This window comes from Rhododendron vialii, chromosome 1a, assembly GCF_030253575.1.
Source record: "Rhododendron vialii isolate Sample 1 chromosome 1a, ASM3025357v1".
Lineage (NCBI taxonomy): Eukaryota > Viridiplantae > Streptophyta > Magnoliopsida > Ericales > Ericaceae > Rhododendron > Rhododendron vialii.
This window is the reverse complement of record NC_080557.1, coordinates 42706351-42729257: the sequence shown is the minus strand read 5'-3', so window position 1 is coordinate 42729257 and position 22907 is coordinate 42706351. Positions and strand designations below refer to the sequence as shown.

The 22907-nt window shown below is 38.9% G+C and overlaps 3 protein-coding genes across 3 annotated transcripts; 1 reads left to right on the top strand and 2 right to left on the bottom strand.

Moving 5' to 3' along the window:
• Positions 1-1617: 1617 nt before the first annotated feature.
• Positions 1618-7587, bottom strand: LOC131331861 (uncharacterized). Its single transcript, XM_058365806.1, has 4 exons — positions 7196-7587; positions 3937-4345; positions 2721-3260; positions 1618-1813 (listed from the first exon to the last, which is right to left on the bottom strand). Exons 1-4 carry the CDS (start codon positions 7585-7587, stop codon positions 1712-1714), a joined length of 1443 nt encoding a protein of 480 aa, XP_058221789.1. The 3' UTR covers positions 1618-1711.
• A 2934-nt stretch (positions 7588-10521) lies between these two features.
• Positions 10522-17420, top strand: LOC131316703 (transcription initiation factor IIA large subunit-like). The gene is made up of 11 exons (XM_058346142.1): positions 10522-10898; positions 11107-11274; positions 11609-11818; positions 11997-12048; positions 12126-12184; positions 13586-13708; positions 15401-15532; positions 16448-16511; positions 16639-16796; positions 16895-16978; positions 17073-17420. Exons 1-11 carry the CDS (start codon positions 10776-10778, stop codon positions 17094-17096), a joined length of 1197 nt encoding a protein of 398 aa, XP_058202125.1. The 5' UTR covers positions 10522-10775; the 3' UTR covers positions 17097-17420.
• Positions 17421-18704: 1284 nt separating this feature from the next.
• LOC131316695 (L-type lectin-domain containing receptor kinase SIT2-like) lies at positions 18705-22500 on the bottom strand. Its single transcript, XM_058346133.1, has one exon. It carries the CDS (start codon positions 21706-21708, stop codon positions 19675-19677), a length of 2034 nt encoding a protein of 677 aa, XP_058202116.1. The 5' UTR covers positions 21709-22500; the 3' UTR covers positions 18705-19674.
• Positions 22501-22907: the final 407 nt, after the last annotated feature.

The following is a 22907-nucleotide window of genomic DNA, read 5'->3' as shown; positions in this document are numbered from 1 at the left end:
ATTAAGTACTACAAAGTGCAAGTACCATAGAGAGCAAGAGTTGGACGCCACAAGGAAAAAGTCATCACAATTAGGTTGGCACCACAAACCCCAAATCTTGTATACCATTGAAAACTCGATCGATCTTACTCCTATAGGCTACATCAGGAGGTTGGCGGCCAGGCAACCGCTGCAACAAATGAGAACTTAGTTGCCCGGCTAAGATATCCTATTCGTCCTATTATTTTGAATAGACTTGAGTTTCCAAAGCAAAAAAAAAACAAAAAACTCTTCCGCTGTCCCACTTTAAATATTCCTTGCGGAAATTTGTACAATCTCAAACCCAAAAAATATATTTCTAGACATTAAATTTTTTTTTTAAATTTCTTACATCAAATTAAAGTAATCAATGAGCATTTTAATTTGATGTAAGAAAATAAAAATAAAAATATGTAGAAATATGTTTTTTTTTAAATGTAAGAATTTCCGTAAGGGATATTTAGAGTGGGACGGAAGATTTGGCTCTACTTTATCATTAGTAGGCTCACACTCCAGCATCAATCTAATCTTCTCTTTCATGAGAGTAAGTGGGTATTGTACGTATTGTTGTAGATTGTCTTAATTTGTGCTGCATGTTCTAGCTCCGCCACTTGAGAGGCGAGTGATTATTCAATGCTCCGGTGTACCAGTATCATTTTCACGTCGTACTTCTCACTAATTCCGTAATGAAATTTGTTTGCAAGTGGGTTACGTACACAACACGCGTGTTTTGTGTTGAATATCACGTAAGCATATCCCACATAATACTGCATGAGTATCAAGTAATTAGTCTTTGAGGGATTGCGGAGGAAAAACCGGGGAAACGGGCAATTCCATTTTGTTACCATTTGCTTACATATTAATATTAATCATAATATCATCCAGCGGTTGATATAATGAGTTTAAAGAATTTCAATAACGAGATGACTAAATGAAACCCAATACATAACAACTCAAGAATTGAAATAGGTTTTATACGGCGGGGAAAAATAAACTGACGAAGACAATTAGTTCTTGGATAAGATTTGTCTTTTTGACCTCTCAATAGAAAGCGTACTAGGGTGGCAAACTATCCGAACTCTAGTTGATTCATTTTGTTTTTATTTGGGGTGTACATTTGTTTAGTGTAGTCCTTACTATCGTTGCGTGTCACCACCTCCCACTGATCCTATACATTCGATTAAGGTTGTCACTGTGAAGCTATATAGTTAACGTGCACAATCTCATGGCGCACGGGATCTTATCGTCTAGCCGTTGGTACTCCGTAACTTTAGGGAATTCAATTTCACCGGGTCCATGTCGGAAAGAGCGGGCCCGGAAAAAAGAGAGAGTCGTATTCGAGGCCAAGGCAAAATCTCTCCTTTTGAAAGGTCTAGAAGGCCTCGCTTTTAAGGTAAGGCCAATTCTGATCAAGAGTGGGCAATGAGCTGATTTGTTTGTTAGGTAATAAAAACGCCGCTTAATTACTTTATTAAAAGCAAACTCAAGTGGAGCCACAATTCAAATATTATATGTTGCTGACCATTTCTACCTTTTGGCAAATAAAAATAAACAAATTAAACAAGAAAGTTGAGCCATGTTTTGTTAAAATTTGGCTCTAAGTTTAGACTTCTAATTGTTTTTTTCAATCAAATAATTCCATCAAAATCTACCTAAATTGACCGAGTAAGACACACAATTGATGTTGATTGTTTCAAGCCAGAAATTCATCTTTCATGCAAGGCCTAAGCTTGATCTCTGAGGCATTCATGCCGGCCTCTTGTACTATGTCGCAACATTCTCTTCTGTTTCCAGCCTGAAATCAAATAAACTTATTAGCACCCTTTGAAATAAAATAATACTACTGGAAGTCTCTTGTATCAAACAAAAACTATTTGTTTTTTTTAAATAATCAAAAACTAATTGGAAGCCTCATATTCAATAGGGATAGCGCCTATTCACACATTATTATTATTTTTTCTTTTCTTAAAATCCAACTAAAATCCCCACGGCTAGCTAGGGTTTCCATGGCTAGGGTACGTTTCTAAGAGAGGACACAATATTCAACCACATACAACGTCCATAAGAAATCACTGTTCAATGAATTCTTACTACTTGAGCTGGGATTGGCATAAGAAATCCGCATACAACGTCCATAGGTATCACTATTCAATAAAATATTACTATATGAGCTGCGGTGGGCATAATAAAAAAACCCACATACAACGTCCAGTATCACTATTCTATAGATTAGTACCACGTAAGCTGTGGTGGGCATGAGAAATTAATCGACATACAATGTCGACCAATGGTATCACTATTTAATGTATTATTACTACGTGAGTTGTGGAAGGCTCAAGAAATCTACATACAACGTCCCCTTGTATCACTATTCAGTAAATTATTACTATGCGAGTCGTAGCGGGTATAAAAAACCGACATACAACGTCCACCGATATCACTATTCAATAAATTATTACTTTCTATGGGAGTTGCGGCGGGTGCAAGAAACCCACATACAACGTAGTAGGTACCGTATTAAATTAAATTTAATATAGTTGCACATACGACTATTTGAAACGGCAAAATATTATTAAAGAAAAACTCGATACGACTATTTACTGAAGGTCACTATCTCAATTTGCTAATTTACTAGTATTGGAGATAGTGATACCACATGCATGAAATGTTAAACAACTTTGGATCAAATTAAACAAACTCACCTCATTGTATCTCCTCAACGGGGATAGTACCCTGATCTGGTGCAAGTAATCCACGAACCAATTCTCACTCTTTGAACAAGCTCGTATCCGGTCCATATCCGTTTGATTATAGCTCGTAACGATATAGTCCCCACTAGCAACTTCCTCCACGGAATCAAAGAAGAAGACACGCGGATTTCGACATGGGTCCCGCGACGGAATCCGCATGTTAAACATGTACGGCGGGTTCGCAAACCTAGTCCACGGCCAAAACGTCTCGATGGGTCTCTGCAAGATGCTTGGAGGGTGAATGCCCTCGTAAGCGTGAGCGGAGTAGCCCCATGAGATGGAGAAAGTCAAGTTTTGTTGCTTGGAGTAGCATATGGTTTGTTGGAACAGTCGGGATGAGTCGGCCGTCGCGGCTTTCATGAGGTGGTTGAGGGAGTGGTAGCGGTCGGTGGCGGGGTAGATTGGGTTGACGGCATCGAGGTGGTGGAGGGAGAGGAGAGGGGATTGCGGGTGGGACGATAGGAAACCGGATATGTCGTGGTGTAGGTCAATCTGCAATGAAAAAGTCATTGAAGCAATATGAGGATAGGATTCTGTTCTCTTTTTAATGGTGCTGATTTTCCCTCATATTGCAATGCTGACCCAATATCAGATTTTGGGCTGTAATTTAACACTCTCTTTTTTCCATAGGAAATGAATTTTCTTCGGTCCATATTTTGGACTGGAAGAGACAGTTCTGATTATGACCGTTCATTTGTTATAATCAACGGTTTAAATGTACTATTTTACACTTTCACTGGTAAGAGTATATTTTTACTGATAAAAATGTATGAAAAATCCAAACGATTGAATCTATTAATGGATGATCCTAATTTAGACTATCTCGTCCAGTCCAACCCATTGGATTGGAGAGGAGCTGCAGGAGCCGGACCCTTTTCGATATTCACACTTCTTTTTAACATCAACTGGTGTAAGTTAAATAGTATATTACCCTTTCATGAGTTTAATTTTTTACAACTAAAAGGGTAGCATAGTAAATCGACATATATAGCAAGAGAAAAAGAGTGCAGACGATGGAAAGGAGAATGCAAAAATGAACTACCAAATAATTATCTCTGTTTTTTTTTTCTTTTTGTGAAGTTTTTTTTTTTTTTGTATTTCTTCACTAAAAGATAAAAATAGTGTAATTATCGAATAGAAAAGTGTGAAAATCATTGTCCTAAATTACCTGATGAAATCCTTTCTCTAGAGTAAGAGAAACTCCCAAATCAGCAACGCATGATTGTACCACATGATCACTCCCATACAAACTCGGATACCTCTCAATACACACATCTAAATTATTCACCAACGCCTCCACAAGAGGGTAACTCAGCACATACCCACCTCCGCCAAATGCCATTTCGAACGAGTTAAACACGTTGGACGCAATCGACTCCGAATTTGCGCCGATGTAAAAGTACTTCTGGTGATCGTATTTTGACAGAACATCCACCAAATTATCGATGAAAATGACTGTGTCGTCGTCCATAAAGGCGTACCACCGCACCCCTTGGTTTTCGGCCCTGAAGATCTCGGCAATCATGTGCACCATCCGGATGGCTTGTCGGGCTTTGTGTTTGTTGTAGTCTTCGTACCTAAATAATCACCACTGAAGATGAAGGGCCTTCTTTTTTTTCTTTTTTTTTTATGGAAGAAAAATTTTAGGGAAAAAAAATGAAATGGTTCCTGTAGTTAAGTGTTTGTGTCAATTTGATCCCTGTAATTGTAATTGACTCGATTTACACTATGTATTTTCTATTTTGTTCCAATTTGGTCCAATTGCTAACTGCCGTTAGTCCTTTTAAATAAAGACAAAAATAAGTTAAATTTTTCGTCTTTATTCAAAAAAAAAATTAAATTTTGATGGTATTTTTTTACTTTTTTTAGGTTCGTCTCGTCATGACAAAGCAATAATCTCCAAAAAATCTCCAAAAAATTAACAAATGCAAAAAAAATTAAATAAGGACAAAAAAAATAAGCCACTTGGCATATTTAGCCGAACAACCACTGAGTTTATGTAATATTCTGACTTTTGGACATGGTTCTTTATCATGTTTTGATTTTTGGATCTATATCATGTTGTGACTTTTGGACATGGTTCTATATGCAATTTCAGTACTATGCAGAAAAATAAGGCATCTCAGTATTTGTGTAACGACCCGCTCCATTTTTGTACAATATTGTCTACTTTGGACGCCCAAAACCTATAAACTTTCCAATAGGTCACCCATCCCTAAACTACCCCAGAATGAGCACACTTAACTATGAAGTTTCTATGCGCTTTGGCCCGCCCTTACAGCTTTAAAATGCCTTATACAAATAGGATGGATCTTTTCTTATAAACCATGACTTGTCCCCTCCCATCCGAATACAGCCTGTCATCCTGCAGTACCGTCGGCCACTGGAAAACGGGGAGTCACAATTTGTCCACGAGTTGAACAGGTAGACAATACCAGTGGTTATGTTACCTCATGGCTGATTATGAAAATGCTGAATTGGAGGGCAACTTTTTGCAGTAAACTATAACCAAATTTCTTCTTAGGTGCTTTCTTATCAATGAAGAATGGAAGAATAAACTGTGTTTTGGTTCAGAGGTATATTAGGTAGGCCTGTACAAAAAAATCCGTCCACCCGCGAACCCGACTCGACCCAAAGGGTCTCGTACAAGGTCGAACATGTGGTTTGGACGGGTATGGGTTCATTTTCTGTTAAAAATCAGATTTCGGTTCGGGGTTCGAGTTGGTGTGTTTCTTACTCGATCCGACCCGACCAATTCATAAAGATTAATTCAGTTTTTGGTCGGACCCGACCCGACCCGACGTAAAGAATCCGGCTCGCGGACAGTTCTTACCCATTTTCGGTTCGGTTTGCGGGCCTAAAACATGTGTTATCCGACATGTCGGGTCGGGTTTGGGGGGTCAAACCCGACCCGTGCACACTCCTAATATTAGGACAAGAGGGAAATGAGAAATTACTGTTTTAACCCCAAAAAAGAGGGCCATTTGATTTTTCTGTTAAAAGGACTAACAACAGACTAACGGCGGTTAGTAATTGGACCAAATTGGAACAAAATGAAAAGTACAGAGTGTAAGTCGAGCCAATTACAACTATAGGGACCAAGTTGACACAAACACTTAACTACAGTGACCATTTCAATTTTTTCCCCAAAATTTTATGACCAAAGATATTAAGTTGGATTGGGAACTGTAATTTATAAGCAATTCTAGTATTGAATTTCTTAAAGGATTGTGATTTTGACACTCTAAAAATTGATGGAGGGACTTCAAAATTGAACTGTGTTGATACACAAAATGACGTCGTTTTGGAGTACCTCCATCAATTTTTGGAGTGCTAAAATTAATTTCCTTTCTTAAAGACTCTTTAAAGGCGAACTTATACTCCCTCTGTCCCTTTTTAAGTGTCATATTTCGTAACTCCAACTTATTAAAAATACATCATTATTATACCTTTAACATCAACTTTTTCCTCCACTTTCTATACTTATCCATCATTATTATACTTTTACTCACTTACTTTTCAAAATGGAATATATACTTTTAGGGACAAAATAGACAATGCACCAATTTTTATCCACTAACTTTTTAAAATGGACATTTATTAAGGAACAACCCAAAATAGAATACTGGACTCTAAATAAGGGACGGAGAGAGTATAATTTTATGGAAAAATTTCAAAATGGAACATAAATTTTGTATCAAATGTCACAGAGACACCTGAATTTAAGTTTATTTCAATTAAACACATGTACTAACAAAATCTCCAAATTTAGACATCTAAACTTAAGTTTATTTCAATTAAACACTTGTACTAACAAATTCCCCAAATTTAGACTCTCGCCGTTATACTCCGTCCCAAAAATTGCTGATATGGCATCTCCAAGCCGTTTAAGTTGCCCCATTGCACATGTTTCCAACAGGGGACAATGCACCCAAACGAAACCCGTCATTAGAAGTATGCCGAGCAGAAAAAAGAACTAGGTTTGGGCAAAAAAAATGGTTTGGAGGAAAAATGACCTTAAACTAATTGATTTCTCTCCATTTCTCTCTCCAGAAGTCTGCCTATTGTTCCACTATCTCCCTCACTTCAACCCTAGACCTGAAGTCTCCTTATGGGTTTCGCTTTGGTGCATCGTCCATTGTTAGAAACATGTGCAATGAGGCAACTTAAACGGGTTGGAGAGGCCATGTCAGCAATTTTTTGGACGGAGTATAACGGCGGGGGTCTAAATTTGGAGATTTTGTTAGTACAGGTGTTTAATTGAAATAAACTTAAGCTCAGGTGTCTAAATTTGAGGATTTTGTTAGTAAAGGTATTTAATTGAAATAAACTTAATTTCAGGTGTCTCTGTGACATTTGATGCAAAGTTCAGGTGTCATTTTGAAATTTTCCCTAAGTTTAAATTATTTCCAACCTATATAATGTACCTAGAGGTGTCTTCAAAGAGTTGAAGAGGCGGCAAGGCGGGCGGCCATGGAAAAAAGTCCTTGCGAGTTTTATCGAGAAATAGAAATCCTCGCGTCACGTTGGGCCGCCACCACGATTCGACGTAATATCTCCTGTTTCGCCACGTGCCCGACGAACTCGCAATCCCGAAAGCAATGTGGGAAGCGTTCGTCGGGGGGAGAGAATTTGAAGTCCGGGAAGGATTGTACTCAATCAGGTAATTATTCAGGATATGAGATGAGTTGCACCACAGATTGCTGGAGAAAACGTGCATCACGTAGAGAACAAAGCAGAAAATAGCCAGCGATTTGAGTAGCTTTCGGGTAGGTTTGGTAGAGAAAAACAGAACAGTTTGGTCTGACGAGCTGAACATTGTTGAACCATGTACGAGGTTAGTTGAACCTAATAGGAGGATTAAAGTAGTTTTTGAATGACTAAAATTGAAGCATAAACAATTGAAGAAATCAAATAAATTCCTCTCTCTAGATAATTAAGAATGAGGGAGGAGGGTGGTTCTCGTTTGGTTTCCTGTTTGGATTGCTGATTTTGTGACTTTTTTTGGTTCACTTTCTAAAGAAAGTTACAACGAACAAATATAGATGATGGTTAATTCTTGTGAAGGCAACGTGGAAAATTGTGGAAAGGGAAGTCTGGATTGCATGAGTAAAGGTCACGCCAAGCTTAACGTTGTCCACTGATAGATTTTTGATATCTCAACCTCTCAGGTGTCCGGACCAGCTTACGAGAATCTCGATTAATTTTGGACGATCAATTACACCGCCAATTTGCGAAAGTCGATCTAATTAAAGTCGGAACAAAACTCTGTATAGATTGGCTTCAAATAAGTTTTCCTTGTTAGCACTATTAGCATTTTCCGGGTCAAGTCAAACCATTTTGTGTTTTTGTAATTGGGTTTGGGTGGTAATTTAGTTGTGATGGAGTCTAGAATCTCCACCCGGTGTTTGGAGATGTGTTGATGAAGCCTACGCAATGCTCAAAGTGCTCGGAGCATGAATCGAACATATGTATATATGCATGCACTTCATTTTGCAACTAGACTAAACTTTGTTCATGCATCTTTTGATATTTGTGCCTAGGGCTTTGTTTGTTTCGAGGTCAAATGTTTTATAATGTAAAATATTTTCTATGTAAAATGTTTTTTCTGAAAGATTATGACCGTTCATTTGCTGCAATTAACGGTTTGGATGTACTATTTTTACACTTTCATCGGTAAGAGTATATTCTTACCGATAAAAATGTATGAAAAATCCGAATCATTGAATCTACTAATGGATGGTTTCAATCTGGACTATCTCGCTCAGTCCAAACCATTAAACTGGAGAGGAGCGATAGGAGCTGGACCCTTTTTGATATTCGCACTTCTTTTTAACATCTACTGGTGTAAGTTTAATAGTATATTTACCCTTTCATGAGTTGAATTTTTTACACCTAAAAGGGTAGCATAGTAAATCGACATATATAGCGAGAGAAAAAGAGTGCAAACGATGAAAAGGAGAATGCAAAAATGAACTCCCAAATTATCTCTCATTTTTTTTTCTTTTTGTGAATTTTTTTTTTTGTGTATTTTGTTCACTAAAAGATAAAAATAGAAGTGTAATTATCGAATAGGGGAGTGTGAAAATCATTGTTCTAAATTACCTGATGAAATCCTTTCTCTAGAGTAAGAGAAACTCCCAAATCAGCAACACACGATTGTACCACATGATTAGGCATGGCAATTGGCCCCGCCCCTAACGGGGTGGGTTTTTCATGTACCTCATTTTCGGGTAGAGGATCGGGGTAAAAAATCTAAAACCTGGCCGGATTCGGGTAGGGTTCAGGGGAAAGTACCCCGCCCCTAAACCCGTTCCGAAATACCCACCCCGATATTACCCGCCCTAAATTATATTTATATATAAAATTATACTTTTATTACTAATCTAATTATCATTATACTAATTTTTTTTATATTTTTACCCTAATATTTTTATCATTTTAATAAAAAACCCTTCCAATCTTACTCTTATATTTCACCATTATACTAAAATATCACTTTATTTATAATTATTTTGTTTTATGCTGATAATTTTTTTAATTTTTTACGGAGCGGGGCGGGTAAACCCGTTCCCCGATCGGGGCGGAAACGGGGTACCCAAAAATACCAGATCGGGGTCGAGGTATGCATTCTCATATTCATTAATATGCATTACGATGATTTACACATTATGTTTGATCATTTCACTTGTCAATCTAGGGTCATTCTCTAATATTCTATGAATACACTCTAAATTTTATCATTATCATTTGCATTCATTGGTGTGCGCCTTCCTTTCTACATAGCCAGATGATTTTCGGAGTCGATTTTGATTTGGAGATTGAGGCGGTGATTCTCGTAGAGTTCAAGAAATCAAGGAGGTGTATGGGGTGACATACCAAGAGGTGAAGTAAGTGTCGCAAGGGTTTTGTGGGTAATTTCTGATTCGATATCTCTTGTAAACCTTTTAATTGTCAAAGTACAAATAAAAATAGGCCGTGGTTTTATGCTTAGGATGTGTTGACCCTAATTAGTTTCCACTTATATCTTTGCGTACTTGTTCTTTAGCTTTATTGCATTAATTTAATTTGATTGTTATTTTAAATTGCTCAACATGGAGATTGGTTAGAGAATTCGTGTTATTTGTTGGTTTAATTTTTAATCGGTAGCCCCATTCATCGATTCCCTCTGGGACTTTACAGTGCTTTAGGATATCTCATTCCTTCATCCAACATCATATCAACAACTCATGAAAATAAACAAAAATGATTGGTACATATTCTCTCAATTTCATATTGAATGACAATTTTTGATATTTGTGTCAATTTTAATTCTTTATATCTTTTAATACGAATTTCAAAAAATATACTATATGAATCTTGTTTGATAGTTCTTGATTAGTTTTACTTCACAAAAATTTTAAACTCATGAAAAAATTATAAATTAAAAAATATAAGTAATAAAAAATAACATAAATTTCAAAAACTATCATTTTTATGACAGAAGGAATATCATATTTGAAGCAAATATTCAATTAAACTTCTTTTATACTAACGTGGGCCTTAGGTCCACGTGAATATAAGAGATGTGTTAAATCTATAATAAAAATGTGATGACGTGAATGAGGCCACAGTGGATCCCAGCTCCTCATCATCCACTCCCTTTCCCGACATAACCTTACCCAAAACTCAGGCAGGGAACACAACCTCGCAGATCTTGACACGTAGCACCGCGAATTATAAACGGACCCAAAACCTATTTATATTCCACTCTTTATTCTCCTTTCTAGTCCGCCTTCCCCCTCCCCTCTCTCTCCTCCCTCTCTCTCCTCCCCATCCCCCCAATCTCTCCCTCCGCCGTCTCTCCCTCTCTCTCTATCTCTCTAGCTCTCTCACTCCTCAACCTCCACCCCCCACCGTAAATCCCATACCCACATCCATCGCCAATCTCCGATAGATCTATCACCGTCCATTCGATTTGGTTTGGATTGTCTTTGAGGTATATATACACAGCTAATCGGGACAAAAATGGCCACTTCCTCGACCAGCGGCGTCTACGTCCACGTCATCGAAGACGTCATCAATAAGGTCCGAGAGGAGTTCCTCAACAACGGCGGACCCGGCGAGTCCGTTCTCAACGAACTTCAAGGAGTACTTTCTCGATCTTTGTGGTCATATTTTCTTATGTGCCACTTAATTGATTCCTTTTTAGGGTTTCATTAATTGCTAGTCTTGTTTAGTGGATAACGTTGATGTTATTGAGCTGGTATGTTTAGGGTTTTGAATTGTGGTTTTATGGATCTGCTCTTAGGGCTGTAGTGTAACCCTAAAGTTTGGGGATTTTTTGGTGGATGAATAGATATGGGAATTGAAGATGATGCAAGCTGGTGCTATACTGGGACCGATAGAGAGGTCGTTACAGAGGCCAACACCGGGAGGTCCTATCACCCCTGTACATGATCTTAATGTGCCCTATGAAGGGACTGAGGAGTATGAAACTCCCACAGCTGAGATACTATTTCCTCCAGTGAGTTTCTTTTGCATTTGTGTTATATCGCGAATGAGAAATTTTATGTATCGGTGGATATTTAGAACAGTTTTAGTTGGGCAGTTGTGATTGGGTCATCTTTGAAAATGACTCATGGATTGAGAATATTAGTGAACAAGCATATCCTACCACCTTTGTGGTTTAAAAAAAGGGGAGTGATTTTGGCACTCCCAAATCACTCCCCAAATTGATAACCGCACTCCCAAAGGGGAGTGCCAAAATCAATTCCCTAAAAAAAATGGTGATATATTAACGCTCTCATTGCACATTTAAAATTCAACGGTTAATGTCTTATATGGAGTGGTATATGCAGACACCTTTAGAAACTCCAATGCGAACGCCTCTACCAGGAACTGCGCAAACGCCTCTCCCTGGAACTGCTCAAACGCCTCTACCGGGAACTGCAGATAGCTCAATGTACAACATGTCTACGGCTGGCACCCCCATCTCCCCCGGGGACTATCCTTCTTTAATTGATTCTGGTGTACCTGAGATGAAACCTGGGAGGCCTAGCCCATACATGGTATTTGCTGACAAACTTTTTATAGTGCAAACTTTTGGTTCACATCCTTTTCCTTACTCGTTTGAGATCCGTGCATTATGTTTCCAAAGCATAAATGTCATTCACTTGTGAATGATACTCTTTTTCTGATTGCTACTTAAGCTTGGTGTGGACTGAATTACTTTCTTGCATTCTGCAGCAACCACCCTCTGCTTGGATGAATCAAAGGCCCCCTCTTGATGTTAATGTTGGTATGTATTTTGAGAACTGGTGCACCATTTGTGCCAAACCTCCAATGTTTTGGCATTTATTATTTTTATCTTTCTAGCTTATGTGGAAGGGCGGGAAGAGCTGGACAGGGGAACACCTCATCAACCCACTATGCAGGTGATTATACATTCGTTATGCATATTTGATATTGCGATTTGCCAAGTTTTGACTCTTATTTAGGTTACAATTTGTAATTTAGGAGTCTTTGGGGCCTGATTTTGCATCGTTTATCTTGAGGGTTCCCTCTCTTGAAATTTCAGGGTGCTTGCGGGAAGTTCTCATTTTATGTTGAAAGGTGGTTGCAACTAGCAACCGGATAAATTATACAGTTAATCTGATCCACTGAGTTAAAAGGACTATGTGTGTGGTACCACAAACTTATTGTCGTACAAGCCCTGAAAGATGTTAACACTAGACAATCTTCAACTATTGCGGGAAAGTTAAGAGAGCACGCTTCCTCAAATTTGTAGGCACAATCCTTGAAATGTTATAGCACAACATTTGACAAAGAGTTTCATCCTTGGTGTTCAAAGCATGTGAAGAAGATGTAGTGAATGCTGATACAGACGTCCCAAAGAGTGCCAGTGTCGCAGAATGTCACGTCTAAAGAATATAATCAGTACCCAGAAGGCAATGAAATAGTTGAGAGGTGAATTGTGATTCAAAAATATTGAGGGCAGGACTTCCTATATCTTCATGCTCCCTAATGCGGCCTTAGAGTGCCTGATTGAGTTGATATAGGGAATGGTTTGAGGTTAGTTGTGTGAAGCGAAGTCCCACATCGTCTAGTTACCAAAGTAATATGGAGTATATAAACGTGAGGGCACCCTCACTTCATGAGCTAACTTTTGGGGTTGAGTTCTACCCAAGCTCGTGTAACATGGTATCAGAGCTAGGTGCCAGAGATGGGTAGGGTGCGTGTCTTTGGCCTGCACGTGACTGGTGCTAATGAGTGAGCATGCTATGCATGAGGGAGGGTGTAAAGCGAAGTCCCACATCACTTGGGTACCAAAGTAATATGAAGTATATATGTGTGAGGGCACCCTCTCTTCTTGACTTAGTTTTAGGGGTTGAGTTCTACCCAAAACTGTGCAACAAGTTGCAATTGAGTGCAGTAAATGAATAGAGTTTTTGAGCGATATTTTTTAGGTTTCTAGTTTATGTGACTATCAAGCGAATGAAAAGTGGTCTCCTACTCCACTTTATACTCCTATTCTTTATTTTTAGATCTTGATGTAAGTGCGCATGCGGCTCCATGTTTCTCTTTGTTCCAGAAATTTGGGCAATCAGATACTTCATGCATCCTGAATTTGGTGCTAAACTAGATAGTAGAAAATATTACAAGCATGCTTCCACACATCAGTTGCTTTACTTAGTAGGAGTATTTTCTTTCTCTTGATGAAGTTCAAAATGATGTCGAATGAGGTCACTGTCTCTTACACAGTCGCTCATTTTAGAAAGATATTTAATTTTACAGATGTACTTGGTAATTTTACTAAATGTTGGAGAAATTTCTAGGATTTCTTCATGATGTCTTCTGGGAAGCGGAAACGCGATGAATTGGCTTCACAATATCGTGGTGGCAGTGGATATATACCACAGCAGGATGGAGCTGGAGATGCCATGTCAGATGATTTTCAGGTGGAGCTTCATCTTCGCATTTACATGTGTCTTTGTTGATGACTTATTCTAGTTCATCATCTTGGTTCCCTTAATAAGAAAGAAAGAATTTATTTCCAATAATCTGACCAGCTAGCACTCTCTTTTAACTACTCCTACCAAACCAGGAACCCTCTTGGACTAAAAAATGTAAGTGGGTTTTCTGGTTGTCTCGTCATAATTCAGCTCGGGACTTCACTGACTGGCTGATTTCGTCCTTTAATGGAGGCCTCTACGTGAAAGGTCAAACTTACCAGTTAATCAAGCAAAAAGTAGTCTCCAAAAAATAGAAAATTGAGTGCAAACTAAACCACATGGAAGTTTATATGGAGAAATTATGTAGAAGCAAACTTACCCAGCAGAGATAATTAAACCTCATAATTCTCTTAGTAGATCACTTGTGGAAAGCAATAAAGGCATGCAACCAAGATAGGACACTTCTAGCTCGAGAAAATCCTCACTAGGCCCAAGGGAAATTGCCAAGTTGACTTTTCTGGCCCTAAATAGTGGAGTGTGCGACAATGTGTCACGACTCGCGCTAGAAGATACTGAGAAGTATGAAGGCTACTAAGAAGGTGCCGTATATGTGTCGATTGTTGTCACTCCCGACTGCGATGTATAGATAGTTCCCCAGTCATTGTGGCCCATTTCCGAATAACTTAGGCTTTTGACACTGAACTGTGATTTAACATGTTATTGACATATTGTAGCTTGATTTCTTTGAGAAAAATCGGGTTCAAGTTTCTCAATATGAATTTGATTGCTCTTTGGATAGTTCTTTTGTTCTTATTGGGTGACGTTTCTCTATGTCTAGATGTTTGCATCTCCAGGTACAAAAGTGGGGTTTGCAAGTGGGGGAGGTTGTCAGATAACCGAGAGAAATTGTTGGGCTCGATTCGTAATAGCTTAGTCCTAATGCATATTTTCTTTGTATTTTTTTACGCAGACAGAGTTGTTGATCAATCACCGAGAAAACATAAACACATTGCAAGTTTGGGGAAAGTAACTTCATTTCAAGTTTGTTAATGTGGAATCTACAATTGAGATGGTAAATTTAGGTGAATGTGATGCAATGAATCCGACCTTTTGGATGGTTGATTCTTTTGATCCAGTTCGTTTGTCATTTGCGGGTGCTACAGGAAGTATCTCCTGATCCAAAATGAGATAGGATCAATGTGGTTTCACTGGGGATAGAAGGCTAAGCTACCACGTTCACGAACATATGAGAGATATCATTCACATGGTGTCTTGTTTCTTACTACGTAGCTCTGAAAGGGTTTGTGGGTCGTGCTGTAAGTGTTGTACGAGAACAGCAAATTCTGGTTCTATGCTTGAAGTGCAGTTAGAATATATTATTTGAATAACGATAAGATTTATTTGGGTGTCTCCTGACTATAAGCAGTATGAGAAAGATGGTCATCTTCAGGAAAATTGGGGTGTAATATGTTCGCACGCGCACGCGTTTTGACAAACTCCTTGATTCTTTTTTAATTTAAAACACAGAATCTGAAACTTGGAATATATTCATGTAGCGCTTGGTATACATTCTTTGTCTGTTTATGGCAGAATATCCTTTGTCCTTGCATCACTAATAAATTTTTAGGCCACCTTGGTTTTATGTTATTTTCTGTACATGATAAGTGTTTCTTTAGTAATCTTATGGTTGTTACTCAGGGAAGCCAAGGGGGCAGTACTGGACATGACATTGTCGCTGCTGGGAACCAATGGGTGTGGTCATCTTCGAGGATTTCTCAATTGGATGGGCCAATTCCTGATCCTTATGATGATGTGCTTTCTACACCTAATGTAAGTGTTAGCCTATGTCTGTTCCAGGAGTATGCATGATATAAGATGATTTGCTTGGAAACTTTTACATGGGTGTGCATGTGTTCGCATCATGCACTAGTATTTTTATGCTTAACACTCATGAGTGGTAGATATATTATGTTAGCTAAAGGTGGAGAACCATAAAGACCCTATATTTGTATTTTTGCGTCGATGGACTCACCGGAGGCTGGTGCGGACTGCTGTCTTGGACATTGGATATTTCAAAATCTGTGTGTTCCTAACACCTACTTGTTGACATGGCATCCTGTTCTAATTCCGAAACCTAATTGAAAACTTGTAGAACTAATCTTTTTTCATGGTAAAATTTTGCAGAAGCACAAGGGTACGATGCCTATTATCACCTTCTGCTCTCTTTTTTTTTTTTTTTTTTCCAACCTTGGCTGCATGTATTTATGAATGTTTTCATCATCATAAATCTACTAAAGGATGCAGTTTTAATGGGGCCTTCATTTATAGATTGGAGACTTGTTATGCCTGAACACCCTTGTGTGTGTTGCAGGCTAGAGCTAGTAAATGTCCAATGGTGGTGGTGTAAATGTAATTGTCATAAAATGTTACAATACCTCGGTAAAAATAACTGATCCTGAGAGGTTGAAAGAGGCAAGCTTGAATGGTTTGGGTCTTAGACTCTTAGGCATCCATAACAATGCAAAAGTGCATGCATAAGATGATTGTTTCTCCAAGTAAAGGTTGATCTTTTGTATTGTTCGGGTTTTCCGTTACCTTACGTAATGATGTGTGTAGATTCCTCCTTCATGTGGAATGGGGATACATAATACATGACATTATCTTTTCCTTCATAGGGATACATGAAATGTGACAAATTCACCAGCTGTTGCTTTTGTAAACTGACTAAAATCTTTTGTTCTACAGATATACAATTATCAAGGAGTTGTCAATGAAGACTACAATATAGTGAACACACCAGCTCCATATGGTAAACTTATGATGTTTGGACTGTAACTTTGACTTCTTGTTGGGTTTTCTCCATTTGACTTGTTTCTTCTTTTCTTGGTAAATGCTTTCGCTTGGATGTGAAGTTAATTATTATTTTCATCTTTTAGATCAAGTAGCTACGCCTGCTGTCATCTCTCAGAATGATATTGGAGATGACGATGACGACGACGAACCCTTGAATGAAAATGATGATGATGACTATGATGATGTGGACCAGGGAGAGGAGCTAAACACGCAGCATTTAGTTTTGGCTCAGTTTGACAAGGTATTGTTGTTGTTCTTTTAGGATGTAGTGAAATTCCTTATCTGATAATCATGTTCACCCTTGAAAACAGCCTTAACATACTGCATTTATGCGGGTAGGTTACCCGGACCAAGAGCAGGTGGAAATGCACTCTGAAGGATGGCATTATGCACATAAACAACAAAGACATTCTCTTTAATAAGGTGTGTTTGGTTACTACAATTGATTGGTCATTTGTTCTGTTTTCATTTTAACCTCCAACTTGAAGGTTCTCCTATCATGATGCTTTCTTTTCAGGCAACTGGAGAGTTTGATTTCTGATTTTGTAAGGAAAAAATCTCAGTTGCTGTCGGAGAGCAAATCTGGAGTTCCACCGGGTGTTTTGTTCTTTTACTTTTCGTTTTTGTATCTTTTACCATTATTACTTAAGTGAGATTGCAAGAAGAGAATGAAATGACCGGAGAGTTCGAGAGAGGATCCGTGGTTGGCCAGTTGTACATAAAGGGTGTGCCTTTTTTGGCACTAAATGGATCTCTACTAAGGGAGTTCTGGAACTTGATTATCTCTGATGGAATGTGTTTTTCCATTTACTTGAATACTTGGGGAATTTTTCGTTAATTTATGATGAATTATGTTGTTTTTATACCTCTTCTGGTGTTTGTGGGGTTGGAAGACTATGAATATGCCATTTTTCCTGGTCTGAGCAGCTTCTTGCGTTGTTATGATATAAAGAAGTCAAGCTTCTTTGTTGATGAAAGAATCTGACAAAAGGGGATATACTAGTTTCATTTTTACTGCATTTACTAGAAGTTAAAGCTACCAAGATGCAAGAAGTTAATAGCTAGCAATTAGATGATTTTAACAATGTTGTTTGTGTTCATTATTGGATTGGGGTTGTGTAGTTTTCTATTATGCCTTCTGGCTATGAAAATTTGTTTTGAATACAAAACTCTCATTTACTTGTGGAGCAATTGGGCTTAAACCCCTCCTAGCAGCAGATGATGTAGCCAATGTTGTTCAGTGTTCATTATTTTGGAGAGGTTGTCTAAAGCTGTATTTCAACATTCTTGGTATGAAGACTTGTTTTGAACATAGAAGTCTCATCTTCCTGTCAAGCCATTGTTGAAACGTTTGTAGTGGTTAATTCAACTGGGACGCAATTTGGAAAAGAAATGAACCAACTTTTCTGGGACCAAGTGTATTGGTCTGCAACATGATGGAGAGCTGTGCATTCTGCTCATTGTTCGCCAACTGAACACCTAAACACAAGATTAGATCTACCAAAATAGAACCTGCACATATCTCCCACTATCTGCATAACCGAATTTTGGTGTACTTATGTCTCCTTTGGACCATCTCCAGTTGTTGTAACCATTTTTGGGTGCCAAAGCCAAATTTTGGTAGGATACAACATTTTTTATTTTTTTTTGGCCATAATTTGGCCAAACTACTCCAGTGGTGGCAAAGCCAAAATTTGGCTCTCTTCCTCAATTACCTTCTAAAACCATTTTCTTAACTACAGTAATTTTTAAATTACCAATTAATTTTTGTATATACTTTGGCCACAATTTTCTTTATCATAGACACCCAACTAAAAAGCTTAATCCACTCTCGAATGCCCCATATTTTCAACTTAAACCTAAACCTAATTCTGTCTTCAACATTTCCGGTCTAATAGTGTTGCATTTCAGTGGGAAAAAGGGCAATTTATAACAACAAATACTACATGAGACACTTTTTAGGAATTATAATGTCATGAAAAGAGAGAAACAATTTACACATACATGGAATCCATTATTTGAGCCGACAACTATACCTGTAATCCCTGTTTACAGAGTCAATCCACATACATGCAAACTAGCTAGAGTGTTTGGGTGCTTGTTTCAAGTTCATCAGTTTTGGGTTCAACTCCTCTAACTCCCACTAACATTTTCTTTTTAGAACTACGAAGAAAAATATTTTATTATGACCAAAAGAAACATTACAAAGGATAAGGAAACGGGATCGAAACGACATCACAATGCTAACATCCGAACTATGTTGGCACCCTACCCACACAACAATCATATGCCATACCCGCTCCAAAAGAGCTACAAGGTTGGCGAGCATTCAACCTGACAAGCTGAGAAAAAAAAAAAGACAAAGTGTAACACAACTGCCATTTTCCATTTTGCAAACAGAAACATGCCCAAATCCTTGTCCAAATAGTAGACCAAGGTCGTTGTCCCAATTGCAGAATTGATATCTTCATTGAGCCAAAACTCCAAAAGATTAAAATAGCATTTGGTATATAGGATATTGCTCCACTGACTTAGCGCTCAGATCCTCCAAAAGGAATGCCTCTATGTCAGTTGCAGCATGACCAAAGGTCGTAATAGTAGCAGCATATGGACACAAGGTATCAATGACTGCAGCCAAATTTTACCAGAAATAAATACCAACAGCAGCAGCAACCCCAGCTGTATACCTGAAGCATTAGCACATCCCTGCAAATGAGGTCCCATAAGTAAAGGAACCACCAAAGCGTTGCACCATCATCCAGCTTAACAGCTGAAGTCATGAAGTGACTAGAGGTGATGCAGATGACCAAATGGACATGGGCTGCCCACAGATTATAGAACATACGGTTCACAACCCATCTTCTACAACACCAACATAACATCCCCAGGAAAAAGAAAAAAAAAGGAAAAAACAAATCAGAAAAGCCAAAAAAACAACAGACCCATTAAGCAAAAAGCCCTCACAACAACCCAAGCCCCAACCTACCACCAAGACTCAAAACCTAAAAAGACTCCCAAGCCCCACCATAAGAACTCAGACTAACATACTAACACTTCTTGCCTTTCCTCAAAGAAAAAACATGATCCAGCATTATCCAAGGGACTGGAAACTTTCAAATTTACCTACCGCTATTGAGAATTGACTCTGTGGCAGATAGGGAGTCAGTAGAAGACTTCACAGTGGATGTTGGAAATGACATCACAAATTCAGAAGATGCTTCATTACCTAGACCTATTGTACCAATACCTGTGCTATCATGAATTAGCTCCGGCAATAGGGCATCTCCATTGAGGTATTGCATCACTTGCCGCATGCTAGGTCTTGTCATTGCATTAAACTTTGAGCAAAGCAGGCCTAATTTCAAAACCAACTCCATTTCCTCCTCCAAATAATCTCCTCCCAATCTAGGATCACTTGTCACGAGAATCGCTCCCTCCTTCCACTTTTCGAAAACCCAATCAACCAAAACCACCTTTTCAGGTGACTGTAGTAGCTGTATGGGCCTCCTTCCACAAGCTACTTCGAGTATAAATGCACCGAAGGCAAACACATCAGTGCTAGTCGTTGCCTTTCCGGTTCTAGTAAGCTCTGGTGCAAGGTACCCAACTGTCCCCACCACATGGGTTGTTTCTGGGTTTTCTCCATGATCGTATAATTTAGCAAGACCGAAATCCCCTAGCCTTCCGTTTAGATCAGCGTCCAATAGAACATTACTAGCCTTCACGTCTCTGTGAAGAACAACTTGGTCCCATTCTTCGTGCAGATACAGAAGGGCGGATGCTACTCCTCTGATGATACGATAACGTTGTTCCCAGTTGAGGACGGGCTTTTCATTGCTAAATAAGAGCTTGTCAAGGCTTCCGTTTGGCATATAATCATAGACCAAGAGCAGCTCTCCCTTCCGCCTGCTATAGCCAAGGAGCTGCACCAAGTTCCTGTGCCTTAGCCTTCCCATGCTAACAATTTCAGCCACGAACTCCCTCAGCCCTTGTTTTGAATCATGGGAGACTTTCTTGATTGCAACTTGTTCCTTTGAAGATTTAAGTACTCCTCTATAAACCTTTCCAAAACCTCCTGCTCCAAGAAGCTCTTCGTCTATGAAACCTCTAGTAGCTTTGAAGAGATCCTTATAGGAAAACCTATGAGGGCCATATTCCCTCTCCCAATCTTCACGTACTTCTTGATACTTTTTCCTCCTCAACACGTAAAATGTCCCTGCAATTGTGATAGTCAGCCCAATGACTACTATTGTCACTGACACTGTAATTCCTAGACCTGAAATTCCTAGACCAGTTTTTCTTTGACGAGGAAGTGAAGGAAGCTTTGAAATTTCAAGGCCCTGTGCTTTCCCACTTTTATTGAAACTCCAACCAAGAATATAGTGGTTCCCTGTAACTAATCCCGTAGCAGCGGAGAAACCAACATACATGGAATCCAACAGAATTGAAGAAAGATTGATGTGTGTTGACAGAAGAGACTGATCTGGTTTTGGGCTTCTAATAGGAGCTAGTGTAACATTGAGTACATTCTCAAACCCATCATAATCTATCCAAACGTGCATTGGACTCCCACTTACAAGCTGCAAGCTCCGATTTATTCGTTCCCTATTGGAGTAATACATGACGGTAGCAGATACATTTGATACTAAGCTGTTAATATCAATTCCAACATGGTTATCGTTTGTATCATTGAATTCAGGATTTGTAAGGGTATCAAGCTCAATTGCCAATAGATGGTTGGAAGGGAGCCCATTGCTAGAAGTGTTGAGGAGCCCAAAATACTGGTTTCCTAGGGCTCCGGTGAAGTCCGTAGATGGGGAGATCGCAAAGGCCATTCCACAACAACTGAGATTTGTTATCTCAGGAACAATCGCAAACACAAAATGGGTGGAAAATGAAAGATCTTGGCCTAACCTGGACGAAGATGTGTCAAATCTTATTGGAAGCTGGTAGAAAGCACGACCGATTTGTTGCTTTGAAGTGTTGGTTAGCTGCAAAAGACCATTGGAATGGATTTTCGCTCCATCAAGGTGAAGATTGGCTCCATCGAAGCCATTGTACACGAACTGGTTTTCATCTTCAGCCATGGCTAGGGGATTCAAGCAAAAAACCAGGAGGATCAGAAAAAAAACTGATGCTGGTGTGGAAGTCATTTACTAATCTGGGGAAGAGCTTCTTGCTTGCAGCAATGGATGCTTAGTTTTGTCTGAAGCTAGATTCTTCTTTGTCATTAAACATCAGGGTCTCCTTCCAAGTGTAAAACGGGGATTTGGGGAGTCAAACAACGTTTCATAGTGGCGTGCCAGCACGTCAGCTAAAGTAAACGAAGCTTTTCTGGATGATGACTTCACCGTCAAGACTTTTCCATAGTGGGCAGCAGGTCATTTTCGCTCCATCAAGGTGAAGATTGGCTCCATCGAAGCCATTGTACACAAACTGGTTTTCATCTTCAGCCATGGCTAGGGGATTCAAGCAAAAAACCAGGAGGATCAGAAAAAAAACTGATGCTGGTGTGGAAGTCATTTACTAATCTGGGGAAGAGCTTCTTGCTCGCAGCAATGGATGCTTAGTTTTGTCTGAAGCTAGATTCTTCTTTGTCATTAAACATCAGGGTCTCCTTCCAAGTGTAAAACGGGGATTTGGGGAGTCAAACAACGTTTCATAGTGGCGTGCCGGCACGTCAGCTAAAGAAAACGAAGCTTGTTTCTGGATGATGACTTCACCGTCAAGACTTTTCCATAGTGGGCAGCAGGTCATTCTCCTTTGATAGAGGTTGGTAATGGAAGACCCCACAAAAACCAAAAAATTAAAAAAAACCCATAAGCTGAATGAAGACTACTTGACGAACAAACCAGGATCATCTCCGTTCCAGAGATGGAATTGGGATCACTTGGGGAGCGATGATTCTAATGTCGGGTTTGTGAAGCTTGATTCGTTTTGGTCAGTCATTTCATATTATTCAAAAAATAAAATAAAATAATACAAAACTTGCACCTGGTTTTGCTTTCAAGGTTCCACTTTACTAGACTGATAGTGAGGCAGGGCAGGTGGGGAAAAAACAGGTATTCAATACCTTTCCATGGCATGAAATACTTGACAAAGGCACTACAACTACTCTGCGCTCAGTAGACCAAATTAATCTCGTGCGTAGAATGTGAGGTATCTTGTATGACCAAATTAATCTTGCGGGTAGAATGTGAGGCATCTTTACTGACCAAATTAATTTTGTGGGTAGAATGTGAGGTATCTTGATAAGAACATGAAGACTTTTCCAAGAAAAAGGTCGCGTACCAAAAATATAAAGAACTTTGCCCATCGAATTCAACTTATTTTTGGAATGAACCAGAAATTA

Bases quoted from the DNA above. Each gene is read 5' to 3' on its own strand.
- LOC131331861 (XM_058365806.1), bottom strand. From the start codon at position 7,587: ATGTTCAGCTCGTCAGACCAAACTGTTCTGTTTTTCTCTACCAAACCT. The intron at 3,261-3,936 runs GTAATTTAGGAC...TTTTCATTGCAG, and splicing joins TAGAGAAAGGATTTCATCAG to ATTGACCTACACCACGACAT. The intron at 1,814-2,720 runs GTGAGTTTGTTT...ATTTGATTTCAG, and splicing joins CGTTGAGGAGATACAATGAG to GCTGGAAACAGAAGAGAATG.
- LOC131316703 (XM_058346142.1), top strand. From the start codon at position 10,776: ATGGCCACTTCCTCGACCAGCGGCGTCTACGTCCACGTCATCGAAGAC. The intron at 15,533-16,447 runs GTAAGTGTTAGC...TTTGTTCTACAG, and splicing joins ATGTGCTTTCTACACCTAAT to ATATACAATTATCAAGGAGT. The intron at 16,979-17,072 runs GTGTGTTTGGTT...CTTTCTTTTCAG, and splicing joins AAGACATTCTCTTTAATAAG to GCAACTGGAGAGTTTGATTT.
- LOC131316695 (XM_058346133.1), bottom strand. From the start codon at position 21,708: ATGACTTCCACACCAGCATCAGTTTTTTTTCTGATCCTCCTGGTTTTT.